This window comes from Daldinia childiae (assembly GCF_008694065.1).
Source record: "Daldinia childiae strain JS-1345 chromosome Unknown Scaffold3, whole genome shotgun sequence".
NCBI lineage: Eukaryota > Fungi > Ascomycota > Sordariomycetes > Xylariales > Hypoxylaceae > Daldinia > Daldinia childiae.
In genome coordinates, this window is record NW_022984644.1 from 5,667,260 (window position 1) to 5,682,382 (window position 15,123).

General features: G+C 44.9%; 2 protein-coding genes across 2 annotated transcripts; one reads left to right on the forward strand and one right to left on the reverse strand.

The window, feature by feature from the left end:
- Positions 1-5,091: 5,091 nt before the first annotated feature.
- GL218_04258 (NADPH-dependent diflavin oxidoreductase 1) lies at positions 5,092-6,699 on the forward strand (the record flags this gene model as incomplete). The annotated part of the gene is made up of 1 exon (XM_033580850.1): positions 5,092-6,699. The coding sequence occupies one exon, from the start codon at positions 5,092-5,094 to the stop codon at positions 6,697-6,699; it is 1,608 nt and encodes a 535-aa protein (XP_033437266.1).
- A 2,777-nt stretch (positions 6,700-9,476) lies between these two features.
- Positions 9,477-10,908, reverse strand: GL218_04259 (uncharacterized protein; the record flags this gene model as incomplete). The annotated part of the gene is made up of 2 exons (XM_033580851.1): positions 9,477-10,794; positions 10,847-10,908. 2 exons carry the CDS (start codon positions 10,906-10,908, stop codon positions 9,477-9,479), a joined length of 1,380 nt encoding a protein of 459 aa, XP_033437265.1.
- Positions 10,909-15,123: the final 4,215 nt, after the last annotated feature.

The window sequence follows — 15,123 nt, forward strand, 5'->3', positions numbered from 1 at the left end:
TTAAATATATTTTATAAAATATAGCTTTTAAATATATTATAAATATAAAAGTTTAAATTTATTTCGGTATAAATTTTAATATTATATTTTATATATTTAAAGTTAAATAAATAAATAAAAATAAGGTATAAAAAGGAGTATATTTAGTATTATAACCAATAGTTATTGCTAAGATTTGCCAAGCTAATAAAGGCCGATTTATGAACAAAACTTTTAAAGGCGACTTCCGTAGAGGTAGGTATATTTATCGTATTGTATACATTCAATCGTACTAACACCGAAATCTCCCCAAGTCGGTGACACCGGAGGGTGTCTGTCGATGGTACCTCCTTCACGCGCTTGAAGAGGATTTTAAGGTACGACTGTCATTAAGCTCAAGTATTCCGAGAAGTTGGGATGGAAGGACATGGATGGTTCGTTAGGTTGCATTAATAAGTACCTAGGTAAGGTACCTACCTAGGTAGCGTATGTAATTCCTTCGCACATTCCGAATTACTACTATATTACGCTTCGGTGCAGAAAGAATGCAGGTGCCGGGTGTATATGTCTAAGGTACTAGACTCAGGTAACTAATATCAGTTCGGAAACATGCTTAAATTGTCGAAATTGGATTTATTGAAAACTCGGGGGGCGCATTGAAAACAGTAAATTACGCCATTTCAATGCCTCCTTGGTGTATCTTCAGCTTTGTTCTCCTAAAATCGGGTAACTCGCAACCAGAGACAATATGACATGTTATTAAAAGGAACCACGTTCTCATTGTCGGAATATTTCTTTCCACATGCGAACTTGGGCACGATTAAGTCAAATCACGAGTCAAATCACAAGTCGGCCAATCTTCTGGAAGCTCTGAAAGAACCTGGTTTCTGGGGTTTTGACGATCGAGCCACTCAATGCGGACAATGCGAACCCGACAGGGGTTATTTTAGATGCACCCCTCTTCTTATCGCTTGATAGACACCTTTCTTCACCTACAAATCGAAAAGGAAAAAAAACAACCCCCCTTTTACCCCTTTACGGTCGCTTCAAGAAAACGAGTCTTAATACCTGTATTATCACAGACCGGGTTAAAATTCTCAACCCGATTAAAAAAGCTCCATGGTTTTATCCGTACATTTTCCAGAAAATAAGACTCCCAAATTTAAGCTTAATATTCTCTCTCTTTTCCATAGCAAATAAGTCGGTAAAGGTTTATGTCGGTGTATAACTCTTCCAGTCAACTGACGATTTTAGGTGAGGCGCACTACGCAATTGGCAAACAAATTTAATCCACATGGCTTTTTCCGGTATCTTCGGCTGGGTAAGGTAGCTTACTAGCTGTTGCGTGCATGAAAGTACGGCCAAATCGGTAGCCCTAACCAAAATGCCGGCTCCCAGAATGCAAGAGTGCAAGAATGCAGACAATCAAAAGGTCATATCAACGTTACTTTGCAGCTATTTTCTGTCATGTTCCTGAAGCGCGATCGAGTCAAAATTGTATTTTGGCCTTTTATTCGGCGATTTACTTATTAATATAAATCTATATGTGATGTATCAATATCGGGTTTCTTTGACACATGCATTCCTACCGCATTAGCCACACGTGACGAATGGAATGTTTAGAGGGATTGCGTAACAGCCATTTATAACTTGGCGTAAATACATCCGCTAATCCCTTTTAGCGCCTTATCCCAAGGTCGAAAGCCCTACAGATGTCCCATCATAAATGGGGCATCGTCAACCATACTAATATCTATTATGTAAACTACGGGGTAGCTGTGCCCTACGAGATGATTTAGAGTACCTAGGACTCCCTGGTATTTTCTTCTGTCCCTAAAGAAAGGTTTCCCATCCAATTAAAAGCATGCACGTCACGCAAGAAGAGGACTCAACTTCTACGTTTTCATCAGACTAGATTCAAGTGACCATAAAGTCTCTATCACTTAAGCCTTTTGCGCGCGCTTACAGACTTGTTGAATAATAATCTTTTAAGTGTAGTTATTATTAGTTGACTATGGGTTTTAATGTTATAACTAGAGTTTACTAAACTTTAAGTCTTAAATATTCATAGGCACAACTTTACAAAGCGTTTTAGAAGTAAAGCGCAGTTATTAATCAATTATTTTAATTGTCTCTGAACTTTTAAAGCGCCGGTCTTGAGAGAAAGCCCATCTAGTCTACACTATTGTCTTATAATTGAATAGACCTAAACATACAAATAGTTGATAGTAATTGCACACAAAGAAAAGAGTTCCAATAAAATCATAGTTCAGTTCCGGAGGAAATTTTTATTCGTCCATATAGTATACATACCTGGCAAGTACCTTATAGAATAATTATAGAGAATTAAATCAAAAATGAGGAGGACAATGAAGGGGGGAACGTCGTCGGATTCTTTAAAACAGATATCACTAGCAAAATAATTATATCCACCTGAGCCAGAATATACCAACACCAAAAAGTAGAGTAATTAAAACAGAGTAAATTGACGTGTTTAGATCTTATTACAGATTCCATTAAGTTTATTATGTCCAAATATAGAATTCCGCTCTTAAATGAAAGCCAACTAACCCATTTATATGGTAGGCAAAGCTCGATCATGGTCCTCTTGGTCAAGTTACTCTTTTCATATGTCTATATTAGACCTGCTAATCCGTATGATTTCAAAAGGAATATGATAGTGGATAGGTAGATAATATTAGCAGCCTGGTGGCTGTCACGGGAGCTTAAAAGACGCCATGCAGGGCGGCCCGAAAAATTATTCTAATTTTCATGCTGTGTTCCAGGGGCATCATGTCGTACAATAGGACCCTTAGTGTCCTTCTACTTTGTGTTACTGAGCATGGGTAAACAATACATATGCACTCTGAGAAAAGTATGTCTTAGGTAGCAGCTCTCGAGATGGCCTCGAGATAGACAAGGCTAAAAAAACCCGCAACTTCATACATATTTCAAGTTTCAATCAGAGGAATCATATGACTATATCTTTATCTAATCTTTCAACCACTACCTAACTAGGAGTCACCTACCCAATTTAGAAGCGATATCGTCTTTCTCAAGCTATAAGAAACCCAATTCCAACCCAAATTCACGCACACCGCTCGTAGCAAAGTACTATTCAGGAAGTTCACCGTTAGGATCCGTGGAGTAAGGAAAACTGGACCATGCCAAAACTTGCTGGCAAAAAGGACGAAGTCATTCAAGCTGTTCTAGGCGGTGTAAGTAGCAAGGTTGCGGCTCAATCGATAAAGTTGGCCATAGGTAGATTTCATGCCATCTAAGCCGACGACGTGGTGGTGCGCTTAATTGAACGGCGACATATGCAGCCAACTCCACAAGGCCACCTCAGTAGCTTAGATAGTATTGAACAACGGCGAATGCATAGTTCCTAGGTAGTCATCATCAAGTCCGATATTGTGGAGTCAAAACGTGTTCACCGCAGTTTGAGCTGGCCTTTTTACACATCAAACCTGTATGGATAGACCGAAAAGGGGTTGTTTCTCCTTCAAGGATTACACTAATATTTATGGGACCAAGATAAAGACGTACATGTAGACAAACATTCCTCTTGATCCATATACACCCATAAGGTAGAATATATGATCATCAAGCCCTTCAAAAATATAAGTATCTACTATCTACCACCTACATCAACAACGTAGCTGGAAGGAAATACGTAAGTACCTACCTACCTACAGGTATAGGTAGTGGACATGAGGTACGTGCCTTGGTGAAGCGTAAGGTGGTACACAACCTGTATTAGGTAAACCCAAAATGTCAACCTACCTAGGTACGTAGCAGATAGGTACAGGAGCAAGTGCGGGGTCCTGATTGGGAGGGGCAAAGAACTCAATAGAGTAAGATCCTTATCTTATCGATCTCATCTTTCCAAACTTGTAATGCAAACCCTTGCAATTCTTCCTTTCTTTGGATCTCTCAAGGCTAAAGTTGTACTTACTCAACATGGCTTCGGAACTCAATGATGGCTATACGGTCAGTGGGGATGGAGTCGCGAAGCTTGAGAATAGACGTATACTCATTCTTTATGGTTCTGAGACGGGGAATAGTCAAGACCTAGCCGGTGACATTGAACGGCTTGCAGAAAGGCTACACTTTAATACACAGGTCCGTGAAATGAACGATGTTGAACTTGTAAGTTGAAATTCATTTTATATTATTCATCATTGAAAAGTCTAGTGACTTATCGTTTGTAATTTACACTTGTGAGTATTCTATGTCTCTATTTGAAAATATTATTGCCTTTTATACCTTATTCCTTTGTATTTTTTTACTGGGCGCACGGGACAATAAGTCCTCCTCTAGCTCCAAGGTCTCTAAGGCTGAGCAACACCTATCAATTTGAATAATTTACTACTGTTGTCTATTCCGTACTTATAATTGTATGTATGGCCACGCTCTCGTGCCATTTATCGTGCATTGCGTACCCTATGTATACAAGTGTTAACAGCAAAAAACCCCCGACAACACACACATAGTAACCAAATCTATCTCATTTAGAATACATTATTACAATACCCTCTAATCATATTCGTCATTTCTACCACCGGCCAAGGCGAAGTACCTAAGAACGCTCGCACATTTTGGAAGAGTCTCCTACGCAAACGACTTCCTCCAAATTGTTTGCAGTTAGTTAACTTCACCACTTTTGGTCTTGGCGATAGTTCATACTCCAAGTACGCAACGTCCTTAATCCTTCCTAAACCCTCCTTCTCAATTACATCATCACAGACTAATTTTCTTAAATCTATTTTATTCAGGTACAACTGGGCAGTTAGGAAACTTCACAAACGCCTTGAACAACTTGGTGCGACAGAATTCTTCCCACGTGGCGAGGCTGACGAACGTCACCAAGACGGGTAAGCAGCTTTTGCTCTCTTTTTCTCTCTATTTTATTCTTCAACTTTTTTTTTGCCCCTTTGTCTCAGATACAATATTAAACTAATCTTTTCTCATAGCATCGACGGTACTTTCTTATCTTGGTCCCTGAGCCTTCGTAGTCATATTCTGAAGGAATATCCGTTACCTGACGGTCTATCACCTATACCCCTGGATGTGCAACTTCCTCCTAAGTTCACATTAGAGCCAGTACCCATGATGGATCTCTCGGATGAGCTGATGCCTGATCGTGATGGGAAGCAAGATGGGAATTCAAACGGTGCAGATTTAACATCTCCTATTGTCAAATCATCAAATGGAGATCACCATTTTATGCATCGTAAACAGACTCTCGACGAAAAAGCAGCACTTTTTAGTCATACCGATACACCTGACCCGGAGCGATTAGAGCAGGCTCTGCGGGTAGAGAGGATGTCTATCAATAGCAATAGCTATCCGGCACGCCTATCAGAGCAGACAGCCAAGCAAATCCAGGGCGGGATAGATATTCTAGACCGACCGAATGTTCTAAGAGACCACCCATCTAAATACCTCCTAGAGGACCCGAGCAGTTGTAAGGACGCTCTCCCCCCCTCAGATCTTCTTCCGATACCGAGAGGCTGGCTGGCCCATTTGCGTGAGAACCGTCGTGTTACTCCTACTGGTCACTGGCAGGATGTCCGTCATATAGTTCTCGAAGTACCTACACAACCAAGTTCTAACAGAAGAGGGGATAGAGAGCTCTTCAGCTACGTTCCGGGTGATGCAGTCCTCATTTACCCCAAGAATTTCCCTGCGGATGTACAGACATTGATTGATCTCATGGGCTGGAATGACGTCGCTGATATACCCTTTGAGCATCGTGCAAGGCAGCAAGACGCACTTTATTCGAAGCCTAAGAATTGTCACCCTATTCCTCACACCACTTTACGCGAGCTTCTTATTCATAACTACGATATAACTGCTATTCCGAAGCGCGTATTCTTCCAAGATATTGCTTTCTACACAGATGACCCTATGCACCAAGAGCGCCTGCGGGAATTTGCCAATCCTGGCCTCTCGGACGAATTCTACGACTATACTTCTCGACCTCGACGATCTATTCTAGAGGTTCTCCAAGACTTCCCATCAGTCAAGATCCCCTACCAACATCTTCCGTCCATTTTCCCTGTCATGCGAGCCCGAGAGTACAGTGTCGCGAGCGGCGGCCAACTTCTGAGGAACGAAGAAAACCTAGAGGTCACCCGAGTCGAACTTCTAGTAGCATTAGTGAAATACAAGACGGTCCTTCGAAAGACTCGACAAGGACTCTGCTCCCGATATTTAGAATTCTTGCGTCCTGGCACGAATATCATGATCACCCACAGAGAATATGATACTCTAGAGGCTGGTTGGACTCGCAGACCATTATTAGCGATCGCCCCAGGCACTGGCGTCGCGCCAGTACGCGCCCATCTTTGGGATCGTATCGACGAGTCAGAAGCCGGCGATTCCCTCCTCTTTTTTGGTGGTCGAAACCGTGATGCTGACTTCTACTTCCAAGACGAATGGCAAGATCTTAGGGTGAAAGTCATCACGGCGTTTTCCAGAGATCAAGAGAAGAAGATTTACGTACAGGACCGTATCCGTGAGCAGTGGCAACTGGTATGCGAATTTATCCAGAAGGGTTGCGTAATCTGCATTTGTGGGAGCTCGGGGAAAATGCCAGAGGCAGTTAAACTAGCCATACATGACGCCATGGTAATGGGAAAGATGGCTCCTGATCGTGAGGCCGCAAAAATTGTACTGGCCCGGAACAACCCGTTATGGGAGGAGGTTTGGTAACGGACAGAGTGTTTTCATGAGTGGCAACACTACTCTCACAAAAGCGTAATATTCTCCAGTCATCATAGTAGATGTAACAATACCCGCGCTAAGCAGTAGCTTCGATGTAAATACTAGGACATATTCCTATTATTAGCTATCAAGTAGGCATGCTAGACTTAATGAATAGCTCTAGCGTTTCTATCTATATGTTCATCTATCTTATAGTATAACATGATTTACTCTAAACCATACCTCTCACTTATTTACCCCTATAATACTTGGCTACCTCCGAAAGCTTATCATAATAATTCATCCCATAAAGCTTTTTCAAGTCTATTGCTGTCGAAATAACACGAGGCAAGGGAAAGTGGACTCTTATAATATACTCTATCCTCCCTCGCCCATCCAACCTGTGTGCTTACCTATTCATATCGTTCTTGAATGATATTATTCATTATTCATCCTGGATCTTTTTTAGTTACATCCAATTTCGTACAGGAAAGAGTTAGATATCGTTAATACTAGGCGTCGAGGTTAAAGCTTGAAGAGGCTAAATATATATTAAGACTACGCGCAAGTATTTCGCTAGCTAAAAAGGGAGGGGGGGCGTGATGAAACCGATACTTCCATACGTTAATACGAAATACGCCATGACGGGAAACTAGTATTGCTGTAGCCCATCTACTCCGTAGTTCCGGACACTGACGACAGCATATCGGGTCGGCATCGTGCCCTTTCGGAGCAAGGGAGGGAGAGTAATATCTCTCATAGTCCTGGGCTTGTAAGATATCGCTTCTTAATAGATGATATACCTGATTTTATTATTTTTATTTCTTATCTAACAAGCCATGCCTTGATTATAAAATACTTTCGTTTAATTGTAGACTTCCCTTGCTCCGAATCCTAGTGATCTGCGAGTACTATCAACCTAAATCATTCTCTATAAGCGCGACCGCGATACCGCCGATACCTCGAGAGCCTCCGGCTGTTGCGTCGCTGACGTATGTTAAAGACCCGGGGGGCGAATCCCCGCAAGTTGCTGGTTCATCGGCTTTTCTATAGAATCTATTGTTTCCCTCTAAATGACATTGTATTATAATGGTATTGGAGACCTAACCTTGATAATAAGGGTTTACTGTTAGAACACTCCTTATACAAGTCACCTAGATATACGCAATTCTATAGTTAGCGCAAGACGATGATGTGAGTAGTATGCTTTAAGTTCTGTTCCTAGATAATATACTACCTCTTTGCCTAGAGATTTAACTAGTACATGTGGAAATAGACATGATAGTTTAACTTGTATACTATATTTGACTCCCACTCGAAGAGTAACTGCTACCGTCATAGCTGATCCTCCCACAGTCTTACATATCAACAGGAGTAACAAAGCCATAATACTATAACTAACTAAACAGCCTTTTGCATGAAAACGCCTATAGATAGGATCCCCTCCTTTACCTATCACACGCACTTTAGTCCAAGGCTCCCATATCCGCAGAACAGTTCAAGACGAATACTAAACTAACACCCGTTTCAGCAAGTGCCCGTCAACAATGCATCTAGGCTTGGCCGATTCCTACTGCAACAGAAGGACGCTATCGCCACGTGCCTAGAGCTTCTACGGGCTAACTCCGAATCGAGATTACACCGTGGTCTCGGTCAGGAAACCTGGTATATACTATATGTACCTGCAAGATTGACGTTACAACGGCTGAAGTTTCTACATAGGGGGAAGGGGATTTTAAGTGTGGGTTTAGTCGGCATGCCAAGGGGAATTGAACGGAAAAGAAATTGACGAGAAACACGGTGGGGGGTTTGATATAAGTGAGTCAGTCAGTCAGTCTTAAGCAGGTTGATTGATATATAGGTACCTACTCTATATAACACTTTTTGTAATTGAACCTTTGTGCCTTCACCGATATATATATATATATCGTCTGGTATATCACGACAACTAAACTACGAAAGAATCCGAAGCGTAAGAAGATCACCTCATTAAACCGAATACTATGTACGAACAAAGCTATGCATCTCGAACTCGTTCGGGGAGAGCGAAGGATCTGGGTTACATCCAACGAGTGCGACTCTGCGCCGGCGAGGACCCGCGCGGCGGGCCTGTGCCGTTTTCCAACGTTGCACCGTGGGATTCCGGTAGCGTTTCAAGAAATGAAAAAAAAAATATGTACCGAGGCAAAATGCAAAATGCAGAATGCAGAATACTAGGTGATAGATCATAATTCCCAGAAAAGTAATACCTAGAATCAACGCTATAGAAATTTCTCCCTGGTTCGATAAAGCTGTACATACATACATAGGTACACTACATATTTCCTTGATTCTTTTCAACCTTGCCACCCCCTGACGATGCAATGCGGCTCCCCACGCGCCATGCATATATGTAAGTAATGTAAGGTAGGTATGTATGTACTCAAGATAGGTAGGCTATCCTATATACCTCACTAGGTTAGATAGCTAATTAATTATGTATATACAAAGGCTCTGTTCTCCATACCCAATCCTTTGGCCCCCAACCCAAGCACCAACACTGATGGCTGTGTGCGTGTGCGCGCGATCCGGGTATCATAACGTCGTCATGTGAACGATTGGTTTTTGTCTTACAGTCTCCCCCTTTCTCTCCCTGTCCAGCCTCTTGCGCCGTAAAAAATGAATCAATCAGGTCTCCAAACCAACCAACCAAGTAACCTACCCCCTTTCCCTAGGTAGGTAGTAGTAGTAGCAGGATGCCTGGGCGATAGTGTAATATCAATAGAATAGAAGTAATAGGTACCCCGTTACCACCAGAAAAGCAAGGACCCTAGACACCCGACGCCAACCGAGAACAGCACATGCGACCGATCTGGCCGCTGCAAAAGCGCCCCGCCGCTATCGTCTTTCCTAGATGTTCCCGTCGCCGTTGGAATCGTCATCGCAGCATTATTCCCGCCGTTATGGTGGCCGCCAGCGCCAGCGCCAGGAAAGATAGTCGTCGTAGACGCGTGTGGCGCGCCCAGCGTCCACGTCGACATGCCCACGCCGTCCGGTCCTATCGTTAGCGTGTGGCCCGCGATCACCGTCGTCACCAGTGTCGCCGCCCCGGGCCCGATGTGGAATGTCCGCCCGCTGATCTCGACCGCCGTTAAACCTAGTTGCGTCACCGTTGCCCCGCCTACGATCTCGTACGTAGTGGCATCCGGAGCCGCTGTTATGCCTCCCAAGGTTTCTCCTCCCTCGTGCAAGACTACGCCGGTCGGGGCAACTAAAATCGTATCCCCATCGATGACTGTCGTGAGTGTGCTGCTTCCTAGTGCGATTGGCCCGTACGTTATTGTTGTGCCGGAGATTACCACCGTATCGGAGCCGATGGCTGTGATTAGTTGCCCGCCCATGATGGCTGTCTGCGTCGGCCCGGACCCCGCGGCCACATGCAGCGTCTGGCTGGGGAAGACGAGCCCCGCAGGTCCGATGGTGATCGTTTGTCCCTGGACTACGGCTATCGTCGGCGTGGGCGCGATGGTAAATACCGTGCCGTCTATCGTTGCGATTGAGGAGGGTCCGAGAACGACCCCTAAACCGCCGATGGAGGTTGTGATTGGTGGGGGTTGAGGTGTGAAACCCCCTCCTACGTCGATAGGGGGTCGGGTTACGGTGGCCCCACCACCTACTACCTGGGATGGGTCGATGACAAAGGTCTCGTCTCCCACGACCACAGTGGACGTTTTCTGCGTTGGGCTGTCGGTGAATGTGCGGTCGTCGATGATTACTTCGCCAGGCTGCACTATCACGATTACAGGGGGTCCTCCTCCTCCTCCTTGGTTATTCCCACCATTGGGAGGTGGAGTTGGCGAAACCTTGGCAGACTCGATGGGGGTCGGGTCCATGCCATACTCAGGAGTAATTACGTGGCTACCACCGCCCTCGACCGCCGTGTCGTGAGCATCTGGGCCGGAGGGCGATCCGCCGTAGCTAGGAGGTGCTTGGGTCGGAAATACCACGGCGGGGTTCTTGTCCGTAGTAACGAAGATAACCGTTTCCGTCGGCACCGCGGGATCGGTGGGTGTGACGGTACCTGGTGGAGCGGAAGTGTGGATAAGGGAGCAGGTTTTGCCTGTGCTGTCACAAAAGGTAATGGTAAAGCGACCGGTTGGGCTCTGATGAGGAGTACATGGTATAGGTGTGCTTATAGGCGGGTAAGGGGGTGTGTAGTCGTCTGGATCCCCAGTCCATGTCGTAGTGGATGTGTGAATTATAGAGTAAGAGGTAATCGTTAATGGACCGCTTTTTTTGGCCGGGCACTCGCTTGGCGTAGTAGTAATAGTCGAAGTCGTGCTGACGGTTGTTGGTGGTAGTAAGGTTACGGTGGGTGAGGTAAGTAACGAGCCATCAGAGGTAGTATTCCAATTCCATGGCCTTGACGTCCCATTGAAATCAAATGACGAAGTTAGTGTGGGAAAGGAGGTATCGTCTTCCGTGTTAGAGCTTAGACTACTGACGACTGGCGGGGAAGAAATGATAGGGCTGCCCCTTGTTGGGGATGATGTCGGCAATACGAGCGTTGGCCTCCCAATTGTGGTGATCGTTCCCAGGTTAAATAATGTCCACCAGGGATAAGATTCCGTTGAAGAAGAGCCATCTTCAGAGGGTTCCACGATTACAATGGAAGCGTCACTAGTAAAAGTATCAATTGTCGTAGTTGAGCTGATATCTATAGGGCTCTCATGCGTTTCTGAGCTCGATACTGCGAGATCAGAAGCTAGTATGTCAAACGAGCTGGTGACCACGACGGTCACCGAGCTGTTATACGATGGTATCCTTTTGTAGAACCGACCAGGGCGGGACTCTACTATGTAGTTAATACGGGCGAGTAGCTAAGAAGGAAGACTAGCTAGTCTCAACTAACCATCTTTGTCTCTGACCGATTCCAGGCCATGACTTAGGGACACCACGACACACAGCAGTGTTGAGATAACAAAGAGCATTGCGTACCCAGGATGAGTACTGTCGTTTGCCCTATCTCTCTTTCACCCGGCGCTTACACCGGCGTGTTTACTTCGAGAAGAGCCAACTTCTCGGAATTTTTTACATCTGGAGGGAAACAGAAATGGTTTTATTAGATTACCAGAAATCATGAGCGTCACGTGTAATATAAAAGCGAAGCGAAGCGAGACGAAACGCTGTAATAAAAACAATAAATCCCCCACATGCAATGGCGGGCGGCGAATACGCGGCCGGGCCGTTCGACTTTTTATGTGAAGCGCCATGGCCATGGCATGGCTCTCTCGGGAAGTGGGATATGGAGATATGGGGAGACAAGGGCATATAGAGAGACACAATGGCAGAAGTCCAGGAAGAGTTAAGAGGCTGCCGGTAAAGTGACTCGCAAAAGTACCATATTGAGCTGGGACAGACGAACACGGGACGGTTAGTAGTGACTGGTCGTGGGAATTAAGAAGAAGGAAATTGATTTGCGCCCGTTTTTGGCCTAAGTAGTGGGCCGATTCATTTGGGATGCCGCCTAATAAGGGGGAAAAATGCATATCCCCGGAAAAGACGTTGACCCCATACCATATAGGTAATTACTTCGTATGTATCACCTCGAGCTATCGAATTGGTTTATATGTACTTAACGTATCGTAACTGTGTACCAGCGTTACTACTCCGCGCTCGCGGCGTTACGTGGTACTATTGCAATTCTCCTGTGAAGTGCTATACTATCCAGCCGGTTTATAAGTCGAAGACGAAGAGCCGAAGGGCGATCTTCGGGCATCTTGTATGACCAAGAAAGACAAGACTGGCTACTAATACACACAAGAGCGGAGACCTGGACATTTGAATGGACAATGGTGAAAAGGAGGCGACGATCAATTAAATTTGCCGGATGAAGGCTAGATGGTGATATGTATCGCGAATACCGACCGTCGGGAACTAATGTAAATGTGGGAGAGGCCAGCACTTGTATCGACTCTGGAGAGCGTAGTATTTCGACATAATCATACCTAATTGGGCGGTGTGGACTTAGAATGGATTTCGGATGGACACCAAGCTCCTCGTCTAGACTGCCGGTAGTATCCAGCTTGTATCCAGCTTGACCCTGACGTTTTCCGGCGTAGCTTGTTAACAGCAGCTAATAGGTAATAGCCAATAAGTTAATAGCTACCTATTGTAGGTAAGTAGCTCCCAGATGTCAGGGTGGTGGTAACACGCGAATTGAAAATATGTTTACGACCTCGATGACGTATTATTGAAAATAGAAGCCTAGAAACTTCGGACGAAGTTCGCTGCATCGCCCTGACATAATTCGTAGCCTTGTGGGATTCTTATAGGATTCTCGTCAGATAGCCGTATCAGAAACCAACACCTCAGCATTAGGATCGAGCTGAGCCGCTATTCCTAACACCAACTACGTAAGAATCGCTACGTAAGAATCGCGATAATTACCAACGGGCATATAGCTCGACCGATTCGGGTTTATAGTGTTACGAGGAGGAATAAGCCGACCAAGAAATCCTGCTGCATTCCTTTTCAGTATTCCATGGTCTGGAAGTTAGCGAGTGCGAACTTGCTCTGCTTCGATAGAGCAAACGAAGGATTGCTACTGATTACAAGTATTATCACTTACATATATGTAGGTATATTAGGTAAAGATAAATATGAGAGTTAAATTCCAGTTGGAGACATGTGAAAACTTTAGCTGAGAACTTAAGTTACGGGCAGGTACCTCCGATGGGATTCCCGTCTTTGATCCAATCAGGTATTGGTATTTCCTCTTCTCGGACAAGAGTTGGAACTTGCCTTAAGAATTCTGAAAGACGAAAGAAGGGGAGGAGCGGGGTGAATAGTTTTAGGTACCTAACCTAGGTACAGCAGATTTGGGGGATGACCCACTGATCTCAAACCACCTTCCAATTCCCTCCGGCTCCTCCAAGTCGTCATTATTATCACTTATCTCAATCCTATGCTTTTCTACCTAGGAGGTACCTATTTCTTTTCCAATGTGAATAAATCTATAGTATGGCATATGTATTTTCCACGTATGAAAAACCGATTATCGCACTTCATGTATACACCACCGTCTAAATACCGCAAAAACATATGAGTTGATAAGTAGAGGTACGCGCGTTCTATCGTCGGTTCCGTCGCCTTTTATTACTCGACACATCGGCAGAAAAGGACTACGTCGTTTCTTATTTACCCAGCCCTGTCCAATCTATCACGTATTAACCTATTTCGGCCATTGCCCAGCTTTTTATGCGACGATCATCAGATACCCCTAAACTTCTAACGGTTAGTACATGTTCCGCTTTGCTACGCCGTACGTATTCCTTGTTAGATAATCGAGAACGAGGACCTTGGACTGCCGAACGCGCAAGGATAGGGTCATTTCGACATAACGCAGTACAACGCAGTAATTCTACGAACTGTTATAGCGTCGTTGCGGCGGAGAAAAAGTCCCAGGCGTTCCCAATTAGTCACAATAAGGGATATTACATATTTACTGCATAGCACAATTCCATTACAAGCCCACCTAGCTGGAGATCTACTACATATATGTATACCTAGACCTAGGTATCGACTTATAAGCTACGGGTAGCTAGCTCTAGCGTTATCGACACCATCTTAACGTAGGAGGATCTGGGGAATAGTAGGCCGACAAGCCACGCGAGAAGACAAGGTACATACGACTGTCAGAGCCGAGACTCGTCTCATTCGCTTGTCTTCCCTTATCCAGTTTTCCGCCCCTCTCCTGCATGGGCAGACAGATGAGGTACATACAACCAACTGGTTAGGTGCTACATCTTGGGGTCCCTACGTATTCTTGTTAGTGTTATACCACCACTGGCACGCCCCACGCCTGGAAAAGGCTTAAAAGTTACTCCTTGTCGAATGTATTTATGCATTCCTATGATTGGATACTAGCGAGGTTACCAGCTACGTAGGTATGTACATATCCCAAGACCGGTGATAGAATTCCATGTTCCATATTCTATGCGGCCATGCAAGCTGGCAGGTAGCGTGGCTCTGACCCCTGACAGGCACAACCCCCGACATCTCCACTGGCGAGACCATGGTGACTTGCATTTTAGCCACAAGGTGAACCCCATACCCTGCACGGTAGCAAGATAGCACGCTCCGTCGATCTGCATACGCTGCGAGTGGGCGTGACATGTATGGCATGGACCATAGCAGGCATGGCATTGGGCAGTGCTTGTAGAACCGTTCATTACCTGCGCCCGGCAGATCCCGCCACTGACGGAAATCCGCTTCGACTTGGTTGTTTCGTCTATCTTTTTTTTTCTTCTTGCACCTAATCTACCGCGGATTTAACTCGATAACGTTATACACGACTAATCGATCTCAGGCGTAACGGTAGAGACGCCACGACGCCCGCAATCGTACCAAACTGCGTCGATTTTCGCATTTTCGCATTTTCGGAATTTGATG